The sequence below is a fragment of the Corythoichthys intestinalis genome, chromosome 9 (assembly GCF_030265065.1).
Source record: "Corythoichthys intestinalis isolate RoL2023-P3 chromosome 9, ASM3026506v1, whole genome shotgun sequence".
Classification (NCBI taxonomy): Eukaryota; Metazoa; Chordata; class Actinopteri; order Syngnathiformes; family Syngnathidae; genus Corythoichthys; species Corythoichthys intestinalis.
Window position 1 is genome coordinate 59,265,191 of NC_080403.1, and position 19,381 is coordinate 59,284,571.

The window sequence follows — 19,381 nt, forward strand, 5'->3', positions numbered from 1 at the left end:
CCCAAAACATCAGGGAACCTCTACCATGTTTGATTGTGGGGACCGTTTTCTTTTCTTGGAAGGCCTCATTTCTATGTTGATGTCTACTTTTGTCTCATCTAATCAGAGAACATTCTTCCAAAATGTTTTTGGCTTTCTCAGGTAAGTTTTGGCTAACTCGTTGAAATCTCTCGTCAATTTTGCTTTTGGATCCACATCTAGGGAGGTTAGCCACAGTGCCATGCGCTTTACACTTATTGATGAGACTAAACGCAGTAGACACAGGAACATCCAGGTCTTTTGAGATGGACTTGTAGCCTTGAAATTGCCCATGCTTCCTCACAATTTTGCTTCTCAAGTCCTCAGCTGTGGCACCACCCGTATAAATTTGTTGGCCGCCCCGCTTGCCAGTATATCGTTAGATTGTTGTAGCATCAGTTACGCATTTCATCCCAAATGAATGCATTTATTTTGTTTTGTTAAATGTACACCTTATGCCTAATATATACATAACACAATAAAACAGAATTGTTGTGGAACTCAAAATGTTGACTGGACAGTTATGGACTATGCACATTAAATCATTAGTAACATCAAATATTACACAATACACCAAAGTATATCAGTAGGCGTGTCTTTCTGATAGTTTCCCCCTGACCTTTTTATTGCAATAAAATAATGAAAAGCTGAAATTATGGCTTTTAGTTTTGGTGTGCATCCCCAAGATTTTAAGTGGCCCCATCTGGCAACCCCTATGAAAAATTTCTGGAGGTGCCACTGGTCCTCAGACAGTTCTTTGGTCTTCTTTCTTTTCTCCATGCTCAATGTGGTACACAAAAGGACACACAACAGAGGTTGAGTCAACTTGAATCCATTTTAACTGACTGCAAGTGTGATTTAGTGATTTCCACCACCTGTTATGTGCCACAGGTAAGTAACAGGTGCTGATATGACACAAATTAGAAAAGCATCACATGCTTTTTTTAAAGGGTGCCAATACTTTTGTCCGGCCCATTTATGGAGTTTTGTGTAAAATGATAAGGTTTTAATGATTTTTTTTTTTTCCCCATTTGAGCATTTGTTATTGCAATCATTCTTTGGGAGAAATTGAGCATTATCTGACAGAATTGCAGGGGTGCCAATACTTTTGGCCAGCAGTGTGTAGACTGATAAATAATAGTGAAATCAAAATCAGGTACATCCAGCTGGGCTGAATACAGAATTTCATAAGAGCTCAATTTGAAATTCCTTTTCCTCTTGGTGTTTCACTTTCAGCTTTTAAAAAGCGCGCCAGCCGATCCTTTGCTCAGCAGCACTTCTTATTTACCACTGCAGAGGGCAGTATTTCAGTTCCATTCTCCTGCTGACTGTTGGTGGCCCAAATACTTGCAGCATTATATTGACATTCATTCTAATTCCAGGCCTGATTGGTCATTGATCTTTGTCCTCCAGTTGAGGTTTTGTTGTTAGCCAGAATGGTCTACCTGAACATGGAAAATCTCTTTTGAAGGTATCACAGCTGCTTTAAAAGCCTTTTGCTTGGACAAGATGACTCCCATTTCTTATGAGAACAATGCCACGCATGTACATATACGACCCTTAATATGTGTGATGTAACAACCATTCGCAGACATCTGCTTTCCATTTTGTGCTTAATGCCGTTTCCGGCTCCCTGGGTCGTTTGCCGGCTCGAGTTACATTGGAAAGTTTTCCTTTTTCCTTCGACCAATCACTCCCGTTAACGTATCCATATCATCAATAATGTACATTTCTCAATTGTCTTGACATGATTGGCATTTGTTAGGTTGGTATGTCATCGAGCAGGTTTACGTGTCACATTTGTTGATTGAGGGTTCAGGCGGCTCAGGGTCACCCTCACATGAGCACCAGTTGATGTCGATGGCATGTTTGCACAGCACACAGAAAGGTTAATGGGTGATCGTTCCAAGATGTCCTTGACTACACCAAAAGTTGCTTGAGTTTTGGTTCAGTCTTTTTTTCGTTCGGCCTCGGTGGTAAGTCTATTCATGTCTATTTTGATCTTAACTACACACTCAAAGCTACTAGAGATGATTAAATTGTCATCACTGATTAAAAAATGAATAAATAAAGCTGCGCCGCGCCTCTTGAGTTTGTAGCAGTGAAGTTGGTAACGCCTTGCTTACGAAGAACCAGGTAGCAAACATGCACATCGCTTAATAATTCTTTCTGCTACAACTGCCAGTAACAAACAATCAGGTAGATACAAAGAGTTCACTCAAGTAAGAGAAGTGTTACTTCAAAATGATATTACTCAAGTAATAGTAGTCACACAAAAAATGAGGAAAAGTTAATGCAAGTAAAAAAAAAAAAGAAAAATATTTGCTGAAAAGAATACTCAAGCTACATTGTGAGTCACTGCTTATGGTTTTGGGGGTTTTTTTGTCTAAAGATTGGCATTTTTTTTCTTAGCACATCATCTACATGAACTGTTATTATTATAAAGAACGAAAACCTATGTAGTCATCACATACCATATTATAGGGTGACCATTCATCTTCTTTTGCCCGGACAAGTCCACTTTTCTTGTCCTTTCCGTAGCGTCCGGCCGGGTTTTATAAATTCATTAAAATGACCGGTTTTAATGATTTTTCAGTTTCACGTCCTCTCCGTAGCGTCCGGCCGGGTTTTATAATTTCATGAAAATGTCCGGATTTCATGATTTTTCTCAGGACTGATTTGAAGAGAATCCCCCCGGCCGCTGGGGTCGGCGCCTGCTTACGTTGTCGTGGCTCCAACTAGTAGGGGGAGAAGGAGTAGTTCTTCTTGTTTTCTGTTGGCAGTTTACCCCTAGTATCATGGGCCATTACCGCCATCTACTGGGTTGAGGGTTGGCAAGAGATCAGGTAGTTACAGACTACAATAAGTAGTAGTTCTAAGAGATGTTTATGCTGTTGTAATTTATAAAAATGTTTAGTTGGCACATAGCCTACTGTGTGTTTGTATTGACTGGACTGCATTATATTATTATTTTTTTTATCATTATTTTGGGGGGGGTTGCGTATTATTGTTTAATTTTTTTTGGGGGGGGGATAAAGCCTGTTGAGTAAAAAAATATTTCCATATAGTATATAATATACACTATATGTCAATTTTCTTTTTAATTATAAAACTGAATTTTTCTATCCAGACGGACGAGGCACACTTTAAATTTTCGCACTATAAGGCGCACCTGACTATAAGCCGCAACCCACCAAATGTGACACAAAAACGGCATTTGTTCATAGATAAGCTGCACTGGACTATAGGCCGCAGCTGTCCTCACTGTATTATGGGATATTTACACCATATGATATTAATCATTCATTAGACTGCGGCACCATACGGCGATCAGAAGACCAAATGAACCACCGTGAAGCTTTGAACCAATTGGCTGCTAAGCTTCATTGCTTCAAGAAGCTTCATTTGGCCTCATTGCTCCCTTGGGGGAGACAGTCAATCTCTTCTGCAACCTGCTGTCAACACTGTTGTTGTCCAACATGCCTCCTAGCATGCATCGCAGCCCAAGAGATGCAAATAACAATCAAAATTTATGTTCTGTGCCAATTATTTATTCAGTTATTGTTCCAGTTGTTTCATTATTGCTAGTTATGTTATTTGGTAACACTTTGACAGTGGCGCCATGAGACTGTCATTATGACATGACACTGTCATGGGCAATAATGAATGTTTATAACAGATGCCATTTAGTGTTATTGGGCAAATTATCTCACTTTTGAATGGATGTAAAAGATCTGAGCTGGACATAAATGGAGTTAGTAACATAATTTGCCAGCTGACACTTAATGGCATCTGTCGTAAGCATTCAGTAATGCCCATGATAGTGTCATTTCATAATTATGACTGTCTTATGACGCTGCTGTCAAATAAAGTGTTACCAAATACCATAACAAGCAATTAATGAAACAACTGGAACAGTAACTGAATAAATAAGTTGCACAGAACATGAATTTTGATTGTTGTTTACATCTATAGTGCTGCAATGCATGCTAAGAGGCATGTGTCGCCTATTAAGCCCCCACAAAAATCAACAAATAAGCCGCACTGGACTGTAGGCCGCAGGATTCAAAATGAAAGAAAAAAGTAGCGGCTTATAGTCCGAAAATTACGGTACATTGAAGTGATATAGGCATCTTTGAGTGAACTTCCGAGTAAAATTCAAGTATCTCAGGTCTGGGCCAAGTGTCCTCTTTTTTGGAAATCAAAATATGGACACCACGACCGTATTAGCCTCCCCCCAAAAAATTACACAGAAATCATCAAATTCAGACTTGAAGCATGACTTTTACGAAGAGCATGAGTGCCCTGTAGTGGAGAAAAAAAACATTTCATACCATGAAATGAAAAGGTTCATATCTCCGGTTTTCTGTGGTGCCAAATCAAAACTGCCTGAAATCAAGTCATGTTGACTCTATAAGAGTTTCTTTTAAGACGCCACGTGATTGAGAACAGGCCGACGTAATCGTAGGACTTCCGACAGCTAGCTCCTGCGTGGTCTTGTGACTGTGTTGTTACTTCGGATTTGTATCTTGGAGTCATGTGATCATTGTTGCAACATCTCATTGATGATATTGATAGAGACATCTAATACGTATGTAGAAGAGGAAAAAATGTAATGACTCTAGTGTAGCTCAAATAACAGAGCAAGACTAGCGTTCTCAAAAGGTGACTCAAGTAAATGTCAGAGTAAATGGAACACATTACGACCCACCTCTGTAAACAAGAGGGTAGTGTTAGTCAATATAAATGAAAAAACAGAGCACATATCTGAGCCTCTTCACCAAGCAGTTGGTTTAAGCGTCCAAAGAAACACGTGTGCATGTGCCCTTGTGTCATCTGTCTGGACCTCATGTGGGTCACTTCACTTCCTGTCTTTTTATTACCATCAGACTTCCTTTTCAATAGAATGCAGCTTTCACTCTTACTCTTTGCTGAATCACACACAAACACTCCGTAATAGAAAACAAATGTGCAGTGACCAGAGGTGGGTAGCGTAGCCAAAAATTTGACTCAAGTAAGAGAAGCGTTACTTCAAAATAATATCACTCAAGTAAAAATGTACCCAAATACAGGTAAAAAAGTATTTGGTGAAAAAAAAAAAAAATCAAGTAATGAGTAACATTGTGAGGAACTGCTTGTATTTTTGTTGGTAGTTTTTTATTATTTAAACAATGGTATTTTTTTTCTGAGCACATAGTTTTCTATATGGACTATTGCTATAATGATACTGTACAATAACCAAAGAAGCCAAAGAATTTTTTTTTTTTTTAAAATCATTGAATTCCGACGAGAAGGGAAAAAAAAAAAATGAATGAAGCATTTTTCGTCCAAACAGCATGACTGCCCTCTGGTGGAGAAAATCGTTCCGAGTTTGAATAGTGAAGCGTTCCTTCATAATTACTATTTTGAAATGAAAAGGATCATATCTCCGGTTTTTCGTAGTCAATCGGTGCCAAATAAAAACAGGGAGAGAGGTTAAAATCTGCACTTTTGAGCCATGTTGAGGGCAGTGCTCTATATAATATATTTCAATTTTTATGGTGCTTTAAAGACACCACAGGATTGAACAGGCTGGGGTGAAGATAGAACGGCAAACTTGCGTCTGATTGGTAAAATGGAGTCATGTGATTATTGTTGCGCCATCTCATCGGTGAAATCGGTAGAGCTACCCGGTAATACAACAGGCACGACTCTACTCTTAGCATCACTGGCAAAAACAAAAATCTTATATGTAGAAAAAAAAAACATGTAACAACTCTCTTGAAGCGGAGTAAGACTAACGTTTTTTTCTTCACAAATCTACTCAAGTAAAAGTAAAAAGCATAGCGTCGTAAAACTAGTCTTATAAGTACATTTTTCTCAAAAAGTTACTCAATTGTAACGGTGTACATGTAACGCGTTACTACCCACTTCTGACAGTGACTGCTAATTTATTGAACTTGTTTGCAGAGAGAAGTCGGAACCCAAATTTTAGAGTGTAACTTGAAGGAATCTGACCTTTTAGACAAATTGCCGGAATCACGCCAGCCGAACCGTTGGCGCAGATCCAACGACCTGGGCCGGCGAGAATCCGGCAACCCGGCCAAAAGGCCAAACTCTGCGCGTTCACCTTAGTCTTAATCCCTTGTACTGACTCCATTTTGAAGGCTGGAAAAAGGCCTCGAAGCACAAGTTGACAATTTATTCAGGTCGACAGCGATCATAAGCACAGAGGGACCCAGGCAAGAATTCAGGGTCACCCTAACACAAGTCAACAAAAGGTTCCCGAGAAAAAAATGACAACAATTAGTTAAGCATTCAGTCTTTTTGAAGGCTCTCGTGGGGCGGGCTCTGGGCAGAAGAAGGGTGTGTTCGGGCGTTGATTAGGACTATTGTCCGTTTGTGGATTGGACAGGAGGATTCGGGAGTTACTGTTGTCAGGGAACGAGGGTTATGGATTTTACCACTTCAGAGTCAAAGGGGTTCTTGGAGTCTTATCAGTCGTGTTATCAGTTGGATAACGGGCGTTCTCCGGTGTTCCTTCTGTTGGGACGGGGCGTCCAACCATTTGTTCTGGATTGTCTGGGAGAACTGATTGCGAGAGTTGGTGGTGCAAACGTGGGCTTGTCAGCATCTTGCGCAGTCTGCTGCATGACGCACACGTTGGGCTTCCGTGATAAGAAAGCGTCATGTATCTCTTATGCCCTATGTCAAATATATTCTGCTTGTTTTCCTTAAACTACGGTATAAGTGCTATTCATTTTATATTGGGTGTGTTAAAGTAATACAAACCGTAAATACGAGAAACGATACTATTCCCTGATTGTATTACTCTAACACACTAAATATAATCAAAGGGTCAATCGGTAAATATGAGAAAAGATACTATTCCCTGACTGATTATATTAAGTGTTTTAGAATAATGCAAACAGTTAGACGGTGCCTACGAGAAAAGCTACTATCTCCTTCAGACTCTATCCGTATTCTCTTGTGTGTGTGTGTTTATGTGTGCGGGCTTTATTGCACAGCGTTATTCTTTGTTTGCTTTTCCATTACGCACACACACACACTCACCATACCTGTGTGATATGAAGAGAGGAAAGATTATTTGTAGGATCTATTTTTCATTTTGGTGGCTTTGCCTACCATTTCTTATCTCAAGTTTTTTTTATGATACCTCATGTAAATGTGAGATGAATAATTGCTTCTCACAGTCAAAAAGAATTGGATGTCTATTGTCATCAATGCAGCCAATGACACCTGAGAGAAAAAGATCAATTATGTTGCCCCCTCCATGTGGCTTTAACAGGGGCGTTTGAAGTCACTCACGGCAGGGGGTGCTGAGGATCTTATTTTGTTTTCCTTATCCAAAAACAGACCGTTTCGGTCACAGTTTGGCATCCTGGCGCTTTTTCTCCGTAAAATGCGTGCACGATGGCAGTACACATGAATACTGGGTAGTTTAAGTACAGTGGTATGAAAAAGTATCTGATCCTTTTGGAATTTCTCACATTTCTGCATAAAATCACCATCAAATGTGATATGATCTTTGTCAAAATGACACAGATGTAAAAACAGTGTCTGCTTTAACAAAACCACCCAAACATTTATAGGTTTTCATATTTTAATGAGGATAGCATGCAAACAATGACAGAAGGGGGGAAATAAGTAAGTGAACCATCTGCCAAAGGAGATTTAAAGAGCAATTAAAACCATTTTTTACCAAACAATTTAAGTCAGGTGTGTGCCCAATCACGGATGAGTGGGTTAAAGCTGCCCTGCCCACTATAAAACACACACCTGGTAAGAAATGTCTTGATGATGAGAAGCATTGTCTGATGTGCATTATGGCTCGGTCAAAAGAGCTGTCTGAAGACCTGCGATCAAGGATTGTTGATTTGTATAAAGCTAGGAAAGGATATAGAACCATCTCTAAAAGTCTGGATGTTCATCAATCGACAGTCAGAGAAGTTGTCCACAAAAGGAGAGAGTTTGGCACTATTGCTTCTCTCCTGTTATGTTGGCTGGAGGATGTGACCCAAAAGCGCAGCAGTGAGAAGTCAGTTAACAGAAGCAGCCCGAGGGCGTATTTATTGAACACAAAAAAGAGGGAAAACCGGTGAGAAGCTGTGGCTCTGTAGATTTTCTGGCAGTGCTGGAAAGGCTGGGATGGCTTGGAGTTGCTGTGAAGAAAAAGAGTTTCAATGAGTCAAAGTTTGGTGGATTTAGTGGCCTGTACTTTACCATGTGAGGTTAGGTGTGGAGATTGATGACAGGTGTGCACAGCAGAGTCAGTGAGGAGTGGGAGGAGGTGAAGGTGAGTGAGCCGTAACATCTCCCCTGGAGTGGCCGTCCACCAAAGATGACGCCAAGAGTTCAGCGCAGAATACTCAGAGAGGTAAAAAAGAAACCTGGAGTGTCTGCTAAAGACTTGCAGAAATCACTGGCACAGTCCAATATCTCAACTGTATGTAAAACTATGGCCAAGAATTGTGCTCGTGGGAGGACTCCACAGAGGAAGACACTGCTGTCTAAAAAAAAAACCCAAAAAAAACATTGTTGCTCGTTTAATGTTCCCAAAAAGGCACTTGGACGCTCCACAGAGGTTTTGGCAAAATATTGTTTGAACCGATGAAACCAAAGTTGAATTGTTTGTAACACACTACGTCATGTGTGGAGGAAAAATGGAAAAGTTCACCAACATCAAGACCTCATCCCCACCGTGAAGCATGGTGGCGGGAGCATCATGATTTGAGGCTGTTTTGATGCCTATCAACAAAGTATTAAATCATAATGAAGATAACATTAAATATTTGCATTTGTACACCATAAATATACTACAATAATTCAAACAAAGAAAGCACTCATAACCAATAAAATGAGTTCATTACTCATTGCATCTAAGTGTTAAATAAATAAATGATCTGATTTTATATGGATTTTTTTTCTGCTTGTTTACGTTGTTTGGTTGTGAAAATAATGTGCAGGAGGGTCAATGGTGGAGGGGAGCGGAGTGGAACAATCACAGTGAATGAGCAGAAAGGGGTGGAGAACCTCACGTCTATATTTTTGTTGTTGTTGGTCCGTCTGCCCTCCAGTCTTGGTACCGCTCGGACACAGCGAGCGCGACACGGAGAAGGGGCCTGCATCGCAGAACAGGTAAAAAAAAAAAAGAACCTATGTGTGTGCATGCGTTAATGTGCAATTAGAACGGTATGAGGCCTAATGGAGTTCTGTAACTACATGTAGATAGGATAATACTAGCATTATTGTGTGCCCCTCAGACATCAAGTTCTATATTGGATAGCTCAAAGAACATTTGGAGCACTTTTGAGGCCGGTTCACAAAGAGTGCTTTGTAGCCAGGTTTGCATTTCTCTCCACAACATTTTTTTTGCATTTCCTCCTCAGATTCCCTGTGGATTAAGACTTCTAAGAATGTCGCTCCCTGTAGGCAATTCCATTCCAACACTATGCCAGCAGCTGCACTTGGGTTTGGGTGTTTATCTAACACCAGTGCAAAACTTGTGTTTGAGTGTTGTTTTCGGCAACCCTATTCATTTTCGTCTTAGTCTTCTGGACAAAAAGACGTATTAGCCTCATCAATTCAAAATGTCTTATGGGCCCGTTAAATGGTGACGCTGCAAACACAAGATGCAACAATTGTTGCGGAATGGCCTCGAGTTACACGGTGACGGTGAAAAGGCAAACTTTTGATTCCGGCCTCCGAAGCGGAAGGATTTGATGGCTGTCACTCCGATGACATCAGCCCTCGCACACGTCACTTTGGGCCAGCGCTGTTTCCGTCAATGAACAATTTTTTCATGACGATGACGTGCTGAAAACGTGTCTTGGGAGACTAAAACATAACTAGATGGATGCCGGTTGTCGTCCGACAACACGAGAACAAGGTGAAAATTGGCCATAGTTTCCGTCATAAATTCACAATATGTGATATTTTCTTATTTTATGTGTAGTTGGCACGCATTTACCAGTGGTTGGTCAGGTCACTCATGTGACGTACTGGGCGCTCCCCAGCCCCCTCGCCCACACACAAGCTTAAACGAGTGCCCATTCCAGGCTCATTTTGTGAAACATATTTGTCAGGTGCTGCTTGGTACGTTTTGCTTTCCTATCTTGGCTAGATATGCCATGTTGCTTTGGCCTTTAAAGGTCTGTCCTGAGTGATCATCCCACACTAAACTAAGTTATGGCGTCAGCATAGCGCTCGCGCTAGCTTAGCGTTCGCACTAGCATTAGCATTTAGCGCAGTGACTCGGTGTCTTCTGTCTCTGAGCATTCTGCGCTGAACTCTTGGCGTCATCTATGGTGGACGGCCACTCCTTGCGAGAGAAGCAACAATGCTAAACTCTTTCCATTTGTAGACAATTTTTCTGACTGACGATTGATGAACATCCAGACTTTTAGAGATGGTTTTGTATCCTTTCCCAGCTTTATACAAATCAACAATCCTTGATCGCAGGTCTTTAGACAGCTCTTTTGACCAAGCCATGATGCACATCAGACAATGCGTCTCATCAAGACATTTCTTACCAGGTGTGTGTTTTATAGTGAGCAGGGCAGCTTTCAACCACTCATCAGTGATTGGGCACACACCTCATTTAAAAATTGGTTTCAATTGTTCTTTAAGTCTCCTTAGGCAGTGGGACTACTTACCTTTTTTCCCCTCTTCTGTCACTGTTTGCATGCTATTCTCATTAAAATATTAAAACTTATCAATGTTTGGGTGGTTTTAGTTAAAGCAGACACTCTATTTTCATCTGTGTGATTTTGACAAAGATCAGGTCACATTTGATGGGGATTTTACACAGAAATGTGAGAAATTCTAAAAACTTTTCCATCCACTGTACATCTAGTGTGTGATGATCGCTCTTTACAGAACTTTCAAGGCTAAAGCAACATTGCATATTCTCTCTTGCCAAGACAAAAAAAAAACTTACCAAACTGAGCAAGATATTAGAACTCAAGCACATCCTAGCACATGTCTCATGAGTTAAAAAAAAAAAAAAAAAAAAAAAAAAACACTGCTACGATGCAGGCTAAGTACACATACGATGAGAAAATGTCACGCATTTTGAACTCATGCCAGAAACTATAGTACATGTTCGTCTCGTTGTCTCGTCAGACAAAAAATGGCATTGGTCTCATTATGTTGTAGTCCCCGAGGCACATTTTTAGCTCACCATCGTCACGAAAAAATGGTTCGTCGACGAAAAATGTTCATTATCGTCGTCATTGACGAAAACAACTCTGAACACTTGTCATTTAACTTGTATAGCAAGAAAAGACTTAATACACAAGTCATCAGGCCTGTATGTCTCTCTCTACTCAGGTGCGGAAGAGTCTGCATTGAAGCCACCATGCATTTAGGGATCATTTTGTTGTCAGCCCTGCTCCTCCTTTCTCCGTGCTATGCACAAGATCCCTTCGCTTGGCTGTATAGCCGCCGGAGCTCCATTCAGGCGGACAACACGGGCGGAGAGTGCCCCGCCGAGTGCGACTGTCCCCCGACTTTTTCCATCGCCATGTACTGCGATGGACGGGGCCTGACAGCCATGCCTACCATTCCTTCCCGAATGAAGTACCTGTATCTCCAAAATAATGCCATCGCGTCCATATCAGACTCTGCTCTAGTCAATGGAAGCAATCTTGTGTGGCTTATGATGCATCACAACCAACTTACATCGGATGCCATTAGCGAGAAGGTAAAATTTGGACGATTGCATTTCAAATTAAGGAACGTTTAGCTCAGGGGTGTCAAACTCATTTTGGTTCGCCTGCCACATTTATGGCAATTAAATCTCATGTGGATCGGTCCAGTTTGTTTGGTCCGAAAAATCTAACTCACTAGATGCCATTGACTGTGCTAGACGTCCAATGACTGAGAGGAACGTTCACTCACCACCATAGGCGGCTTTACTATTCAGGTGAAGTAGGCGATCGCCTTAGCTCCCTAACCAGTAGGGGGCCCCCAACCAGGTGCCCTTTCCCCAACGAGCAAGGGCTCGGGCCACCGGAGCCAGCAGCACCCCCAACTATTCGTCATGTATGATTATGTCAGCATACCAAACAAACAAATAACAAAACAAAAAAGAAAGCCATTTGAATGCTGCATTTATATTCTCTCTCCCCTACACACATGCACTACAATGGACTGTTCCACGACGACGGACTGAGTATCAGTCGCTTAGCTTCATTTAGTGCCTTTTAGCTTCGCTTAGGTCTGCTTAGCTGTTCGTTAGCTTCACTTAGCTCTCCCGCGTTTTTCACGCCACTAAGCTCACTATTTTTACAGCTCACTTGCTACTTTGCATGTCGGCTATCGTTTATTTCGAACACATGAACGAACGTGCTCTCCATGAGAGCCGAAGTGCAGTAAGGGAGAAGTTGAGAACAGGCCGCTAATGCCTCTTTTAACTTTTCCTTCTTCACACCGAACATAAAATACACGACAGCGCACCCTGTGGTGAAACAATGCGGTACAGTTCCAATCAGTCATACAATAACACTCAAAAGCTGGTAAACAGCATTTGCTAACGACAAAATAATTAAATCTATTAGTGACACCATGTCATGTTCGTTATATACTGTAAATACCGATTTCTGGAGTTAATCCCACATACTTCAGAATTAATATTATAATATCTAGAGTAATACAGATTCTACACTAAGAATAGCTTTCAAATGACACTCTTTATGACAAGTATGATTGATATATGATTTATTATACTACTATTTTTTGTAGTAGTATACTACAATAATAATGCTAGAATTTTTTTTTAAGAATTGTTTTGAATAATGTTGGAAAGGCAAAGTCAGTGTTACGAATCTGTTTACTTTCCATTCTTTTACACTAGTAATTGCTATCAGAATTTAACCAGATTGTTTATTTGTGATTAATTATTATTATTTACATGATTATTTGTACTTTAATAAAGAATTTAAGTGTTCCAAGATGGTTTTGTGAATTAATAAGCGTTAACAAAAATGTCATGTCTAAATTAGTTTAAAAAAAAAAAAAAATTAGTATATTAGTCGACTAATCGTAAAACTAGTCAGCTGACTAATCAGGAGAAAATTTGTTGTTTAGGACAGCCCTAGTGTACCGGAACATATTTCCTCCACACCCTTCTCACCTTTTTAACCCCTGACCCATGAAGAGGGCCCCTGGATATGTTCGCCTTAGGCCCCAAAATTGCCAAATCTGCCACTGCTCACCACCCCTAGTCAAAATAGATTGGATGTTGAAGGAATCTGACCCTTTAGCCAGATTGCCGGAATCACGGCAGCCGAACCGCCGACCCGCGCTGGCGCAGCTCCAGTGACCCGGGCCGGAGAGACCATACTCTGCGCGTTCACCTAAGCCTTAACCCATTGTACTGACTCCTTTTTGAAAGCTGGAAAAAGGCTTCGAAGCACAAGTTGACAATTTATTCAGGTCGACAGCGAGCAAACGGCAAGGCGAAAGAGACTCAGGCGAGGAGGGGGATTCATTCCAAGGTAACCATACCACAAGTTAACAAAAGGTTCCCGAGAAAAAAATGACAATGCCAAGTGGGCAGCAAGGGAGCGTGTGTTTAGGACAATCTTCTATTGCAGTTTGGGCTGTTAAGTTCGTGCGTCACAGTTGCTGAGTCACCGTTACTGGGGCTACCGCAGTGGGAGATTTTGCCCACCTCAGCGTCAAACAGGCTCTTGGAGTCTTATCAGTTGTGTTATCAGTTGGATATCGGGCGTTCTCCGGTGTTCTTTGTGTTGGGACAGGATGTCCCGCCATTTGTTCTGGATTGTCCGGAAGAACTGACGTGGACACGTGGGCTTGTAGATGTCTTGCCTATCACCTGGTCGTCAGCGTCAATCTTGCTCTGTCAGCTGCATGACGCACACTTTGGGCGTCCGTGATAAGGAGGCGTCATGTATCCCTTATGCCCTATATTCTGCTTGTTTTCCTTAAACTATATTATAATGCTATTTATTTTATATTGGGTGTGTTAGAGTAATACAAACAGTCGATCGGTAAATACAAGAAAAGATACTATTCCCTTCAACGTCTAGCGCCGTCAATGGCACTGGAAGATGAGCATTCACTGTTTAAGTGAATTGGACGTCTCTCTTGGTCAATGGCGGTCAATAAATTCATTTCCTGTACGATTCAGATTTTTTCCTGTTGATTTTTCGGGCATTTACAGGTCACTTACTAGTAATTTTGGTTCATTACTGTGTGTTTTGAGTCACTTCCTGTTGATTTTGGTACATTTACAGTACGAATGAGCTACAATGTGCCTGTGAGGCAGAACAACGCCACCAGGGGGCCAGATTGGACCTCATAGTGTGGGCCGTATGTTTGACACCCCTGATTTAGATGAAGTCACGTTGAGTTTGACTGCCATACTTAAGGATGTCTGTTATTTTTAGGCTTTTCTAAAGTTAGAAAAACTGGAGCGTTTTTATTTACAACACAACAATTTGAGCAGAGTTCCCTCTAACGTTCCTCGCACCCTCCGAGACCTGAGGATCAACCATAACAACATTGAAAAGGTACCATTTACTAAAATATACTGTCGTTCCTTTTACAGTACTTTGTTGTTAATTTGATAATTAATGTTTCACACTTTTCATATTTCTTTAAAGGTATAATTCCAGCAACCACTGCTGCCAGCATTTTACTGCAAAAATCAGCATTTTTTTTTTTTTTTGGAACTGTGTATTTAGTCAGCTGCATGAAAAGAGTGATTAGTTATATAACACAGTAATAAAGTAAACAATGTTTGTCTTCTGCTAGGAGTGACAAACCATGCTATAGCATCATTTTTTTGGAGCACTCAAGTATCTTTTTATTATGTCCATGTTGGCTAGGTAACACCTTCAGACTTGGAAGGAATGGATAACCTGACAATCCTGCATCTCCATGACAACGCTATCACAGACGTGGGTGCGTCACTGAAGTCCCTGACATCCCTTACACTTTTGGATATCAGCAACAACAAATTGACAAAAGTGAGTGTGGACCTCTTGATGTAGGTCATTTCAATAGCTTAAGTCTCCCGATGCTCTCCTACCAAGGTGCCAGAGGCGCTCCCAGGACAACTACACCAACTCTACTTGGATTCCAACTCCATTGCGTCCCTGCCTGAAGGCTTCTTTGCCAATTTGGCACAGCTGCAGTATCTGCGGATGGCCAGCAACCAGCTCACAGACAAGAGCCTCCCGTCCAATATCTTTAACGTGACGGGACTGGTGGAGCTGGACCTGAGCTTCAACAAGCTGGAGAGAATCCCTCCCGTTAGCACCGCTCTGCAGCATCTATATCTCCAAGCCAATCACATAAAAGGTAAAAATCAGGATTAATCAGGGTTCGTCTTTGTCTAGTATTAGTCGACGAATAAACAGTTTTCGTCTGTAAAATTCAAACATTGTCATCCAAAAATAAATAAATAGACGTTTCCAACAATTTGGAATGAACATTGACCAATGAACACATGAACCCTGTAGTGTCTGCAAGGACAACACCAACTTGGTGATGATAATACACTCATCAGGTAAACAGTAGGGTTGTTCCGATCATGTTTTTTTGCTCCCAATCCAATCCCGATCGTTTTAGTTTGAGTATCTGCCGATCCCGAAATTTCCCGATCCGATTGCTTTTTTTTTTTTTTTTTTTGCTCCCGATTCAATTCCAATCATTCCCGATAATTTTCCCCCATCATATACATTTTGGCAATGCATTAAGAAAAAAATGAATAAAACTCGGACGAATATATACATTCAACATACAGTACAGAAGTACTCTATTTTTTTTATTATGACAAGAAATCCTCAAGATGGCATTTACATTATTAACATTCTTTCTGTGAGAGGGATCCACCGATAGAAAGACTTGTGACTTTGTCTATTGTGACTAAATATTGCCATCTAGTGTATTTGTTGAGATTTCAGTAAATGATACTGCAGTCATGCCCCAATGCATGATGGGAAGTGGAACCATGACAAGTGAAACCACAACTGTGCGTAGTGCTACCAATTCATATATCTTCTCTGCGATGGGATACAACTCAAGGTGTTAAGAAAAAGATCAATTGCTACCTTGTTTCCCCACATTGCTTCCTATAATATTTCCAATCGTAAGGAAATGGATAGTAAAGTTTTAGCCAATCAAAATAAGTCTCCAAAGGCTGCCGAAATTCACTCCACTCATTGTACGCTGCATTTTAGCTCTCTGTATTGGCTAGACGGCGCCATAACAGATGAAGCGCGTCAATGCGCGAGTGGGTCATGCAGCGCATGGATTAATTGCGTTAACTAGTTTAACGTGATACATTATTAAAAAAATTAATTATTGCCGTTATAGGGATAAATTTGATAACCCTACCTTAAGCCTAAATTAAAGACTCTGGATAAGTGTTACATATTATGTCTGTAACGTTAACTACGATTAGAAAACGATTTAATAAAAAAATAAATAAATCTATATATATATTAAAAAAAGGCATGGCCGATATTTTTTTGCCGATTCCGATACTTTGAAAATGACGTGATCGGACCCAATCGATCGGCATCAAACAGTACATTTTTTGAATAGATTATACTCTCCTGGACGCCAGCAACTGTATGAAAAAGAAGGAAAAAAAGCTCGCCATGCTAAATGCTAAAGCTAATGCAAACGCTATGCTAACACTATGGGTCATGGGCGTCGCTAGACATATTGTACTGGTGCATGCTCCACAGAATTGATCTGCAACACCCCAGTATAAATTTCACCGGTAAAAATGAATAAATAAAATACATTGGAGCTTTAAATCTCCATAGCATAATCTACAGAATATGCTTATTTAATATGGTCATATTACTCTATTCCCTCCACATACGCAATCTGCTGAAGGAATCTGACCTTTTAGCCAGATTGCCGTAATCACGCCAGCCGAACCGCCGGACCCGCTCCGGCGCAGCTCCAACAGCCCAGGCAGGCGAAACTCCAGCAACCCGGCCAAAAGGCCAAACTCCGTGCGTTCACCTTAGTCTTAACCCCTTGTACTGACTCCATTTTGAAAGCTGGCATAAGGCTTCGAAACACAAGTTGACAATTTATTCAGGTCGGCAGCGATCAAACGGCAAGGCAAAACAGCAACAGATCCAGGCGAGGAGGCAGACTGCTTCCAGGGTCGCAAGTCAACAAAAGATTCTTGAGAAAAATGACAACAATTAGTTAAGCATTCAGTCTTTTAAAGGCTCTAGTGAGGCGGGCCGTGGTCCGGAAGAAGGGTGAGTTTGTTTGCAGTTTGGGCTGTTTAGTCTGTGCGTCACAGTTGCTGAGTCATCGTTACTGGGGCAACCGCAGTGGGAAATTTGGCCGCCTCAGCGTCAAAGGGGCGTTTGAAGTCTTATCAGTCGTGTTATCCGTTGGATATCGGGCGTTTCTTGTGTTGGGACACTACGCCCCGCCACTTGTCCTGGATTGTCCTGAAGAGCTGATTTTGGGATTTGGTGTTGCAGATGTTGGCTTGTAGATGTCTTGCCTATTACCTGGTTGTGAGCGTCCATTTTGCTCAGTCAGCTCCATGACGCACGCGTTGGACTTCCGTGGTCAGAAGGCGTCATGTATCTCTTCTGCCCTCTGTTCTCCTTGTTTTCCTTAAACTATGGTATAAGTGCTATTTCTTTTATACTGGGTGTGTTAGAGTAATACAAACAGTCCAACAGTAAATGCGAGAAAAGATACTATTCACTTCACTGCATATTCTCTCTTGCCAAGAAGGCGAATCATACTGTCTGTTTCAAAACAAGGAAGCGTGAAGCCTGGAGAGGACAGCGGTGAGTGTGGGTAGGCCACAGCAGGTCACATGAGTGACACAACCAAACACTGCTACGATGTGGGCTAACTACACATACGATGAGAAAATGTCACAGGAAGATATGACGGAAACTATGGCGCATTTTCACCTCACCAGACAACAATTGGCATTGGTCTTGTTTTGTTTTCCTCTCCAAGACTGGTCATTGTCATGAAAAAAAATGTTCGTCGAAGCAATATTTCCATTATTGATAAAAACGATGATACACATGCATATAGAACGAAACTTGTACAGTCACCAGCAGTTAGAATGTGGCTAAACCACAACAAAGTCTAAATGGTAACAATCAGTAAAATGTTTTGCTGTTACAGAGTTCACTTTGGGGAGTTTTTGTCCCATTGTGGATGTCAGCAACTTCTCCAAGCTGGAAAGTCTGCGTCTGGAGGGGAACGCCATCAGTCAACAGGACATCCCATCAGATTGGTCGCTCTGCCTGCGTTTTGCCTCCAGCGTCGACATTTAATATGTTTACATCCAGAAGAAATAACATTGAAGTTTACTTTAAGAGAAAAAAATATTTGGAGGAACGTTTGTGCTTACAAATAAAGATGGTATTACGGATGTTAAAATATGATTGCTGGTACAAGTGAAAGTGATCCCACTGTGGTCTTGTTTTACCATTTCCAAAATACTGTGACCTTTCTTTTCTGCCTTTTGTTGTACTGTACATTGCCTAATTACTTTGACATGAATCTTCAAACATTGCTTGCCTAATTTAGCCTTTTATAAAGGACGACGCTTCATTTTGTACACGTGCGCTCCTGTACATTGAAAGTTATCTTTACTTTTTGCATGAATACATCTGTAATAAAGGACTTTTAACTGTCCATCCCTACATGTATTCAGTGTGACTAAATAGCCTAATGTGATTGACACTTATTGACGGTAACTTTGCATTTAATGCAAAAGCTACCGACGATGACATTTTCTAGTTTGACTATTAAGTGTGGTGGCACCGCTAAAGTCGTGTGTCACTTCACTTGCAGTTGTCAAATCCTAAATCTAATAGGTTATGTGTCCACTAAAATGATTTGTACAGTTTTGACGATTTGTACTTGTACAAGGGAGGCCATGGCGCAGTTGGTAGGTTGATTTGTCGTAGGACCGAAGGGTCGGCGGTTGGATTTCTGGCTGCGACTGCCCACCGTTGAAGTGCCCTATTTTGCCCCCCAATGGTTTGGCAGTGCCTTGCATGGCAGCAGCACCATTGGTGTGCATGCATGAAAAGGTAAATGTGTGCTCATGTAAAGTGCTTTGGACATGGTATTCATGTAGATCAATGCACTATATAGGCTGCAGTAAGTACTCTCCGTTTACATTGATAAAGATCAAGGTAGTCTTGAATACACATGTGTGTAACACAAGAACCTCATGAGAATACCACTATTACAATAGTTAGCTTTTTGTCCCCATTTCACCAGGAATACCAGAACACACGCACACAATGGTATTTTAAGAGAGCTCAGGTGAGCGCTTCTGATTGGTGGAAAAGCTTGCACTACTTAACCTGACACA

At 41.1% G+C, this 19,381-nt stretch overlaps 1 protein-coding gene across 1 annotated transcript; it reads left to right on the plus strand.

Moving 5' to 3' along the window:
• Positions 1-8,984: 8,984 nt before the first annotated feature.
• On the plus strand, positions 8,985-18,693 carry fmoda (fibromodulin a). Its single transcript, XM_057844959.1, has 6 exons — positions 8,985-9,156; positions 11,350-11,722; positions 14,433-14,555; positions 14,874-15,014; positions 15,081-15,348; positions 18,178-18,693. Exons 1-6 carry the CDS (start codon positions 9,029-9,031, stop codon positions 18,327-18,329), a joined length of 1,185 nt encoding a protein of 394 aa, XP_057700942.1. The 5' UTR covers positions 8,985-9,028; the 3' UTR covers positions 18,330-18,693.
• Positions 18,694-19,381: the final 688 nt, after the last annotated feature.